The 10,673-nt window shown below is 43.0% G+C and overlaps 2 protein-coding genes across 3 annotated transcripts in view; one reads left to right on the top strand and one right to left on the bottom strand.

Annotated features, from left to right (window-relative positions):
• Positions 1 to 415: 415 nt before the first annotated feature.
• LOC306942645 (immunoglobulin lambda-1 light chain-like) lies at positions 416 to 2,521 on the bottom strand (the record flags this gene model as incomplete). The annotated part of the gene is made up of 3 exons (XM_079528653.1): positions 416 to 753; positions 2,063 to 2,359; positions 2,473 to 2,521. The coding sequence occupies 3 exons, from the start codon at positions 2,519 to 2,521 to the stop codon at positions 416 to 418; spliced, it is 684 nt and encodes a 227-aa protein (XP_079384779.1).
• Positions 2,522 to 4,626: 2,105 nt separating this feature from the next.
• Positions 4,627 to 10,673, top strand: part of LOC306942259 (mitogen-activated protein kinase kinase kinase 7-like) — a 38,197-nt gene continuing 32,150 nt past the window's right edge. For both annotated transcript variants that reach the window (XM_079528061.1, XM_079528060.1), the window contains exons 1-3: positions 4,627 to 5,294; positions 6,741 to 6,851; positions 10,567 to 10,632. In XM_079528061.1, coding sequence (XP_079384187.1) covers positions 5,229 to 5,294; positions 6,741 to 6,851; positions 10,567 to 10,632 — 243 coding nt within the window. In that variant the 5' untranslated portion in view covers positions 4,627 to 5,228. The remainder of the gene's footprint in view (positions 5,295 to 6,740; positions 6,852 to 10,566; positions 10,633 to 10,673) is intronic.

Here is a 10,673-nt window from a genome sequence, read left to right as displayed (position 1 = left end):
AAGAAAGCAGCAAATGAAAAAGAATTAACACCCACCTTTTACTTTGTCTAATAACAACCTAAAACATGAACCTTGGTTGAAAAAAAACTAAAGTTGTCCTTTAAGTATGTCTATTTACACCTGTACACAAGATGTAACAATGAATGAAGAACCTTGAACTTGAAACAGACACTACCAGTGAGTGTTATTTAACCTGTCTTAATCTGTCTTTGACAAAGATGTGTTGGAGACGGTCATGATTTAACAACTTTATTCAACACAGAGAAGCAATCAGCAAAACAATGAACCCAGTTCTGTCCCTCACCACCAGATGGCCTCAGTCAGTGCATGGATAGAAAAGAGACGATCACATATAACATGGAAAACTATTGTAATTGTATCGGTGGGTCTTCTCCATGCATGTGTTCTTCTTGTCTTAGAGGGAACACTGTTGCTTGTTGTTGACACTCTTGCTCAGCGGGCTGCTGAGAGCTGAGTGACTCAGCTGACAGCTGAAGCTGTGTCCCGAGTGCCAGCGCGCGGAGGCCAGGGTGAGATGGCTGCTGAGGGTGTAGCTGCCATCAGGCTGGCGCTGCGACTGGCCCGTGTGGACCTGAGTGCCCGTCACAGAGGCTCCGTCCTCTGACCAGGACAGGGTGGCACCGTCAGGGTGGTAGCCCTTGGCCAGGCACAGCAGGGCGGCACTACTGTCCCCAGAGAGAGGAGGCTGGACCGGAGCCATCAGGACCAGACTGGGGGGAGACGGAGGACGAGCTGAGAGGAGAGGGCACATGAGAGTGACACCAACATGTCACTTAACTACATGAACCCCAGAGCCCATAGAGTATAAGATAGAGTTACAACTCTGTTCACTTCATTTGCCAATACAAATTGGCGAATAGGGACGCGGGAAGTTTACGGAATGCGTCCATGTGGGCTCGTGTGAGTACATGAACCATGCATGACTGGGCTGTTTTCTGCCCCCTCAATGTCGCAACTCTGTCTATACTCTATGGCTCTGATGAACCCTACCATCCATATTCTGGCCATGTCATCACAGGAAAACATTCAGCATCAGCAAACATAGGACGGAAACAGATTTAAAAGCTCACGTCGCGTCGCATTGGTCTAAAATGTAATTAGAGTTTACGTGGTTAAAGGTTATTTTAAGAACAGACTGACAGACAATTGGAGAAAAATAGACCTCAAATTTGATTATATTGAAGAAACTATACTGCAATCTAAAAAGTGAATATTTGTTGATTGTATATTTTAAATCAATTCCAATAATTAAAAACAGAAATTAATTTATTCGTGTTGGCATTTTTCGTTTTATTCAACAGTAGGCTAGTCTCTCGAGACAGACTGTAGACAGCAAATTCAAAGGAAAAGGTGGCACTGTTTTTCCTTTGTTTTGCTAATAGTTCCCAGATTGATTCAACAGTGGCAGTTAAATTAACAGACACAAAATCGCAAAAGCCAGGAGAGAAAGAACATGACATGCAGAAAATAGCCCTGGGCAGATTGGAACCAATTTGCCAACATTTTACCATCTAATAGATTCAGAAAATAATATTAACATAATTAATGAGTGGATCAGAGAAGAGTAGTCCAATCAATTACATAAAATTATTTAACAAAGTCAATAATAAATCTTGTTGTTTTGTTGTTCGCTTTGTTTGAAATCTGGAAAAAGTTAAAATGATTAAATTTACGATAAAATAAATACATGTACTTACTTTTTATATAAACTTAACTTACCTATAATGACTTCAGTCCCTCCACCAAAGGCAGCATCTTGCCAATCTCACAATGGTTTGTCTCCATACAAAAACCTCTGTGCTGTAATCGGCTGCTCAGTGTTCTCTTCATGCGTCACTCACTACAAGGGAGAACTTTAAATCCCTGAAAAGGCTGATAATCATCTAAAATATTAACTCTGAACTGAACCCATGTCTAATGTATGATCACATGATTAACCTGATACTTGTATCTCAAACAGGTTCTGCTCTTCCATTGCTTCTAGTTCATTCTAAACATGTTGGTAGAGTTTTTGTATGGGAGTCTTATTGAACTGTAACACTGTGGTCTGAGCCACAGCCTGCACAAGCACAGTAGTATATCGCACAATCCTCGGCCTGGACTCCGTTTATGAGCAGAGTCTCGGGGCGAGAGTACGAGAACCTACTGGGGAGTCCACTTGCTCTGTTGCCACTTTGCGAATCAAGTACAAACTTTGTAACAACCCCAGTTTTCTGTTGGTACCAGTCCAAATTATACTGTTTCCTGCCGCCACTTTGAGTACAGGAGATCTGAACATTGTCTCCCAGGTTCACAGAGACAGACCTGGGCTGGGTCAGAACAAGAGCTGCGTCTAAACCTGTGGAAACATATATATTTTAATTTACAGAAAAGAATGAGAAGCTCACTTATTGCTTAAGAAAACACATAAAAACAGAGTGTGTTGTAGTCTAATGTGATATTAATTCTTACCACTCAAGGTCAACAGCAGGGCGGTGAGTGAAGCTGTAGAAAAGGCCATTGTCTGGTCTATGATCAGTTCGGCTGCTGCAGAAAGATACCTATGTCTCTGTTCACAATGTGTACTTCAGTCTTCACCATATGTACTTCAGTGGAACGCTAAAGCCTTCTATACAAGGAAGCCTCCCCACCCGTCCTCTATGAAACAAACAAGCAGCCAACCAGAAACACTCTCTTCCTCTGACATTTGCATGTAGTCAACAGATGAATGCGAATCCCAAAGGATTGGAGAACAGCCAGGTGTTCAAATCTCATTGCATCTTTGAAGTGATATGGAACGTTTTGAGACAGATTTTGTTGGATTGAAGTTGTTAATGTCGTTTGTTCTGTTGACATGCTCAATGTTATTGAGCTACAGCAGTGATCATCTTTCTCATGCTTTCTCATGCATGTTTAAACAAAAGCTGCATTATGGAGGTCTTATTTTCACTATTCCTGAACATGTTTGACATTTTCTAAACATCTGAAATGTTTCGAGTACTTTTTGAATGTTTGTTCACAGTTTTGCCAGCAGAACATAGTCTGTCCTGACTGAGCAAAAACATGTGTGTGTGTGTGTGTGTGTGTGTGTGTGTGTGTGTGTGTGTGTGTGTGTGTGTGCGTGCGTGCGTGCGTGCGTGCGTGCGTGCGTGCGTGCGTGCAGGGACGAATAGTTTTCATAATCCTCATGGGGGCCCGTGCACAGACTCACTGCGTGCGTGCGTGCGTGCGTTTGTGTTTGAAGCTCTCAATCATATGTTGATGGAATCTCTTGGCAACAATACTATCACAACACCCAGAAACCAGTTGCAAACATAGCTTATTATGACACATAAGCAGCGAGGTTTGGTCATAGAATGAAAAGCTGATATCCACTCCAAATTCTAAATCTCTCTCTTATGGGGCAGCAGTGGCTCAGGGGTAGATTGGTCGCTAAAGCGTCTGGAAGGAAAACCATGAGGTTCCCAGTTTGATGCTGGGCTTCCCCAGAGTTAGCCAAAGTGTCCTTGAGCAAGACTCTGTCTGAACCCCTATTTGCCCCCGATTAGCAGGTTGGTGCCTGCCTTGCATGGTTTCCTCCACCATCTGTGTGTGAATGTAAAAAGCACCTTGGATAGAAATGCTATATACATGCACCATTTATCATTTAAATCACAGCTCGCTGTTTGATATAAATTCTTGTGGAAGGAATTCCCAACAATAGTATTACAATAATCTCTGAAAAGCCAGGTGGCATTACTATAGACTAGTGGCCACTCTCTGTATTTAAGAACTTTCTGGAAGGAGTTGATGGCCACAAAAGCTGCTGTACTGTGACACCACACACGCACGCGTGCACGCACGCACGCACACACGCACACACACACACACACACACACGGTAGGCCTAGATTCTAGACTAGCTGAAAATAGTTTAAATATGTACCTGAGGGGGCTTCGGAATAGTAGAGTTCGTGTTACATTCTGTACAGTGTATAAGACAAATGCACTTGGAATGGGAAATAGAGGGGGAGAAATGTTTTTTTTTTTTTTTTATCGTTTTCTTTCTTCAATATATTTAAATTAAATACTCTTTAGGGGCATGTCATGTGATCTACCTGCACAGCCTTTGTGATCTACTGGTAGATCGCGATCTACCTTTTGGGCACCCCTGGCCTAGAAGAACATTGATTGATTGATTGAAAAATTTAGGCCTATTAACAGTTTGCAGAATTACAGTACATTTCAAGCACAAACTCAATACAAAGGCTGTTAACTGTGAGTGGACGACCCAATTACACTTGTTTACAACAGGGTCCACCATGTTCAATTCATCAAAACATTTAGAGACGTACAAATAGACACTTCTATATAGACAAAGAACAGAACAGGAACACCTGCAGGCTGCAGAACACCTGCATCATAGGGGATCCATGGGCACAGGACCAGTGTAACAGTTTTTTTTAATATAACAGAGGGTGGAGGGATTGAATGAATGAATATACATAATAGATAGATAGATAGATAGATAGATAGATAGATAGATAGATAGATAGATAGATAGATAGATGTCACATCTGACAAAACATGGAGTTTGTCGCCGCCTGGCGACACGTCTGCGCGAACGCACCACACACACACACACACACACACACACACACACACACACAGAGAGCTGCATTCAAGATCATCTCCGGGGGCGACCCGACCAACAAAGGCCTTTCTTTCAAGACACCAACAGCGTTTCACTCCATTTACAATGAAAGAGTTAACATGACGCAGAGTGCAAGCAACGCTCCAAGAAGTCAATGAAATCTGCCTCACTGTAACTGTAGACTCCTTGTTGTCTCGCTCTTAAAAAAAAGGAAAAAAAGGGGGGCCTGCAAACTTATAACTAAAAGCAACCGGGATCGCGTGGATTATTCCTTCCGCGGTCAGACAGAGTCTTTCATCATCGCTACAATGTAGCCGTCGAACAAAACAACACCGAAGAGGATCAGTGTTTTGTAACCAACGGCGGAGGAGGCAAACTATAACTATATACCACTAGCCGACACTTCCTGGATTCACAACAACACAATGGAATGGGTCGGGAATAGATAGCAAATAGCTTTGAGTGTGTGTATGCGAGGAGGACCCCCCCCCCCCTCCCGTGTTTGTGTTTGTGTTTGTTATAAAACACTACTTTATAATAGGGAGTTATAAGCCCCCACCCCATATCGCTTTGTTTTGCTGTCCTCTGCTGTCGCGATGCTGGAGACCCCACCTGGATACCCCTTCGAGGACATCCAGTATGAGGACATTGAAGTTGAAGAGGTGAGTGAGTAAGGCTTTAGTTTAAGACTTAACACTGGCAGCGGTTCCCAAACTTTTTCCATGTCATGGACCCCCCCAAAAAAATGATACTCATTATAACCTGCGGACCCTCCAACCCATTTGAAAATATAATATGCCCATTGCCCAAGGACCCCCATAATAAGAGAAGCTATTTACGGCATAGGCCTCCGGTTTGACCTGAATTAGGCTACGGACCCCCCATTTAATATCTCTGGGACCCCCAATTTATATTGTAAAATCAATGTTAATTTAACTCAGAGTGTACAAATGGAACCAAATGGACCCGTTAAAGAGTGTACAAATGTTGTACACTCTTGAGTTACAGTACGTCCCATATTTGGTTCCAAACTATCATTTAGCTGGGGACCCCCTGGAACTCCCTCAAGGACCCCTGGGGGTCCCCGGACCCCACTTCGGGAACCATTGACTTAAGACTCGTAGATGTTTTATTTGTATTTATTTTTCATTATCGATTCTGACATAAAATAGAGTCTAAATCTTAGACCAGTGGTTCCCAAACCTTTTCATGTCAAGGACCCCCAAATTGACACATTAGCCCCGCGGACCCCCGTTTGAAAAGATATGCCAGGGACCCCCATAAGAGAAGATTTGTATGGCTCTAGCAGTGATTCTCAACCGGTTTAATGTCAAGGACCTCCAGTTTCACATGCATTAGTCTATACGGACCCCCCATTTAATGGCATTTCTATCACTGAGACCCCAATTTATAATGTAAAATCTAATGTTAATTATAACTTGAGAGTGTATAAATGGAATTTGGTTACATTTGTACACTCTCAGAGTTACAGACCCATAACTTGGGTCCATTTGGTTCCAAACTATCATTTAGCTGGGGACCCACTGCAACTCCCTCAAGGACCCCTGGGGGTCCCCGGACCCCACTTTGGGAACCACTGTCTTAGGCTATGCCCCGGGGCACGATTTTATCTCTCCAGCTGCCAGTGGTGAATTTAAGTATCAATACTGCAATATAGAAATACTCCATTTCAAGTAAAAGTCTGGAATACAAATGGACTTTAATGTAGTAAAATACAAACGTATTGGCAACAAAATGTACATAAACTAAGTATACCAAAAGGAAAAGTACTGCATAATGTCCCCTTTCACATTTTCAAATGTATACAAATATTTTGAAAATAGCAGATTTAACAGATATAGCAGATGTATCAGCTGAAGTGGTTAATGTATGTTTCGTAATAATAATCAATCTCTACAAAGTATATCTAAAAACTAAAGTTGTCAATTAAGTGTAGTGGAGTAGAGGTACAATATTTGCCTCTGAGATATAGTGGAGTAGAAGTAAAAGTATTGACTCTAGTACTAAAAATGCTTCAAAAGTGTATTTAACTTAAGTACAAGAAGAAGAGTTCCAAGTAAACCTCACTGTCCTTTCTCCTTCCCCAGGTGGTTGGCAGAGGGACATTCGGAGTTGTCTTCAAGGCCAAGTGGAAAGGCAAAGATGTTGCCATCAAGACCATCGAGAGTGAGAACGAGAGGAAGGCTTTCCTTGTGGAGGTGAGATCTGTTTGTTTTGTTGTGCCACAGTCCATAGGATATGTGCATGTTTAACTCTTGGGAGTGAACACATTTTTTGCAGGACTTTGCATGTTCATAGAATCCTGCAAGCACCAGGTACCCCTGTTGACTTGTGCACGTGTGTATATTGTGCACGATTTATGAATATCACCGCCTTTTATTTGATCTGATAATGCGATGATGACCTCCGAAGAAGACACTGTTGGTTGATTTTCACGATTTTTCAAAAATAGCAGACCTACAAGCTTGTAGATCTGCTATTTTTCAATAGCTAAAGTATAACATAATGCTTAAAACACCAAAAGGGGTTCCCGCCCAAAATGGGTTAATAGTTTCGAGTAAGCAAAAAAAACTCCTCAATTTCCATTGTCTGTCCAAAAGTCTGAATGCCAGTCAGTCTACACAGAGGGCTGCCAAAAGTCTGAATGCCAGTCAGTCTACACAGAGGGCTGCCAAAAGTCTGAATGCCAGTCAGTCTACACAGAGGGCTGCCAAAAGTCTGAATGCCAGTCAGTCTACACAGAGGGCTGCCAAAAGTCTGAATGCCAGTCAGTCTACACAGAGGGCTGCCAAAAGTCTGAATGCCAGTCGGTCTACACAGAGGGCTGCCAAAAGTCTGAATGCCAGTCGGTCTACACAGAGGGCTGCCAAAAGTCTGAATGCCAGTCAGTCTACACAGAGGGCTGCCAAAAGTCTGAATGCCAGTCAGTCTACACAGAGGGCTGCCAAAAGTCTGACACAGTCTCACACACAATCCCTGCCAGGATGCATCATTAGACCGTCAACTGAAAGACATGACGTTAACGGCTGCAACTGCAGAAGAGCTATAACATTACATCTTGTTTAACGGCCTTTAATTTCCACGGTGGCGTAGTTTACTAGTTTCCGAGTTTATGAAAGCTGCAGCGGGGCTGTGCTATATGTGGGGTTCTGCCACAACCAAGTTTCTGGGTTGCTCTGTGCAGAGTCTGCAGAAAGTAGCCTTGCCGAGCCCATAGGGCAGGAGCCTATCTCCTGTTTCTGTAGCGTGAGGCAGCTTGATGTACAAGGACACCCCCTGGACATGACGCTAGTATGTCGCAGGGACTTACCCCCAATCCAAGCCTTGATGCTAAGTGTCAAGCAGGGAGGCACTGGGTCCCATTTTTACAGTCTTTGGTATGACCCGGATTGAACCCCAACATCCCAGTCTCAGGGCGGACACTCTAACCACAAGACCACTGAGCTGGTAGAGTCTGCAGACCTGTTGGCATAATGGTGTGCGTGTGCGCTGAAAATGTCCCTGTTTAAAATGTATTTCTTTGTCTTTAACTGCCTGCTGCGTAGTCCCCCACCCATGCCATTCTTCTGGGCTTTCCTGTTCACCACCTCCTTTTTATTTGATTCGTAAACCCATTTGGATTCAGACCTGAGGCCGATTCTACAAAATGTCTTCTAAATCCAAGCGGTTTTCTGTTGGCTATATATCGGTGGTGCTAAAAAACCTTTTCATGTCAAAGACCCCCAAAATTGTATGCAAATGGGAGTTCCGCCGCGGCTCAAGCCTGAGGTAGGCTATAGTCTGGTGCGTCTCGGAGGCAGGAGTGACAAGTAGGAAAGGAAGACACTGGAGCATCACATTTCACAAGGTGGGTTTCCATTAAGCCGTTTCTTCAGCGCATTAAGGCTCTTGCGCAAAAACTGCTGGATGGAAACACTTCGAAATGCGAATAAGTCTCCATCTTTCGCAGAAACGCTTTTGCGCTTGCCGGGGGTGGATTTTTGGGCTATATCAAAAAAGTGAAATGCACAAATGGGGTATGGAAACACTTGCGGAAAAGATTTCTAATTTAGAAAGCATTGAACTCGCATTATATCGCTTTTGAACAGTTGGGAAAGAAGAAGGGAAAAAGTAAACACGCAATGGTGAATCAGTGGACTTAAACGGGAGGATGGGTGGCCAGGGTGGGTGGCATGTGGATACATTTACGCACTCTCGAAGCCTCTGCAGGCTCTTGCACCCGGTGAGTGCTTTGACCGTGGAAGTGAGATGAATATAATTCTCCAAATCACCTCGGAACGGACGAGGGGAGACTACTAAAATACGCTTTACTGCTAGTCCATATAATAGAGAATGTATCACCACCAATTATAAGGATGCATTTAACTGGTATAAGTTGCCTGGCATTGCAAGCAACCGTGATGCAATGATAGTGCAATCAATATATAAACGACCAATTAAGTTCAAGCCTGTATTTAATCGCACGATGGTGTCGTGCAGCAGAGGGTGGCTGGCTGTCGGAAAAAATACACTTTATTATAGGGACACACACACACACACACACACACTTGGATACGCTATATGTCCATATAGAATCTTCCCCGCCAAATAAGGATGTTTTAAAACTTTTATATAACGTGCCAGGCCCTGCATGGTCCCTGCAGGCTATTCGATCCATCCATGCATGCTTCATCTATTCTTATATTCATTGATGAAGCACAACTTACAGTTACACAACTGTTTTACAGCTGCAATCAATCAATCAATCTATAAACGCTATGCTCCAATCGAGTCCCGACGTATACGCTACATGCGCCCCGAATATATTATAGCCTACAAGTTCGACTCATAAGCCTGGATTGCTTTTCGTCGCATGTGTGCGCAGATAACATTTATGTAGCCTACAATATCACAGCGGATGAGATGCGTTGAATCAGTTCTGTACCGTGGTAAGAAGCACAAATCAGGCAACAGTAAGTGGCTATATATATATATTATGTATCTGATTCTGTGTGTGTTGTGTTTGCGAGGAGCAGCAGGCTGTCGGGGAGAAAAACACATTTTATTATAGGCTATTATTTATTAATGTGTTCGGCTTATGGTTGAATGTCCCTTTTAAATAGAAAGTCAGGAAATTACTTTAATATTTAGGCTACAATCTAGTGATTCTAGTCTTAACAGCTATATAGTTTAATAGTTCATTAAATTATAGGAGCCGATGGACACAAACCTGTCCCCGGCCTCTGCACAGCATAAAGTAGCCCAATAGGCCTATCTCACAGCCCCCTTTCCACGCCCCCTTCCGGTAGCTAGTGGTGTCATTTAACATTAGCATTTACACGTTTCTTTCTCTGGAGAATCTAAGTACATTTCCTAATGTAAAAATGTGACCAATATTATTATGAAGCAAACAAGATGGTAAATCAGCTCGAACAGATAGAACAAACCTTACCTTGAGAAAACAAAAGTTGTAGACTTCTTAAATTACCTCTGTTAACATGTAGTGTCTATGGAGTGACGTCACGCTATCACCACTAGCTCCGAAAGGGGGCGGGGAAATTCTGTGAGATAGGCCTATTGCCAACCAGGCAGTCCGTCCGTGTATAATATTTTTGTGTAGCCTAAAAGAACGTCAAAAATTAATTAAGTGAAATCACTAAATATACCTTTTTAACCCATTTTGGGCGGGAACCCCTTTTGGCGTTAGCATTATGTTATGCTTTAGCTATTGAAAAATAGCAGATCTACAAGCTCATAGCGCGCCACCGAGCGGCGCGCTACCAGCTTGTAGGTCTGCTATTTTTGAAAAATCGAAGCACGACTGACATAGAAACATAGCTATTTCAGAAAACTGTCATTTTTAGAATCTGATCTCAGGTCAAAATGGGTTAAAACTGTTTGAATTCCTTCTCTATCTGCTGTGTTGTTCTGCAGCTCCGTCAGCTCTCGCGGGTAAACCACCCCAACATTGTGAAGCTCTACGGATCCTGTGACAATCCGGTGAGAGGAGAACACCCGGGAATTACCTGTTACCAATTTGT

Source organism: Electrona antarctica, assembly GCF_951216825.1.
Source record: "Electrona antarctica genome assembly, chromosome: 18".
NCBI classification, from domain to species: domain Eukaryota; kingdom Metazoa; phylum Chordata; class Actinopteri; order Myctophiformes; family Myctophidae; genus Electrona; species Electrona antarctica.
Note: the sequence above shows the minus strand (reverse complement) of the source record. Positions and strands in the feature narration are given on the sequence as shown.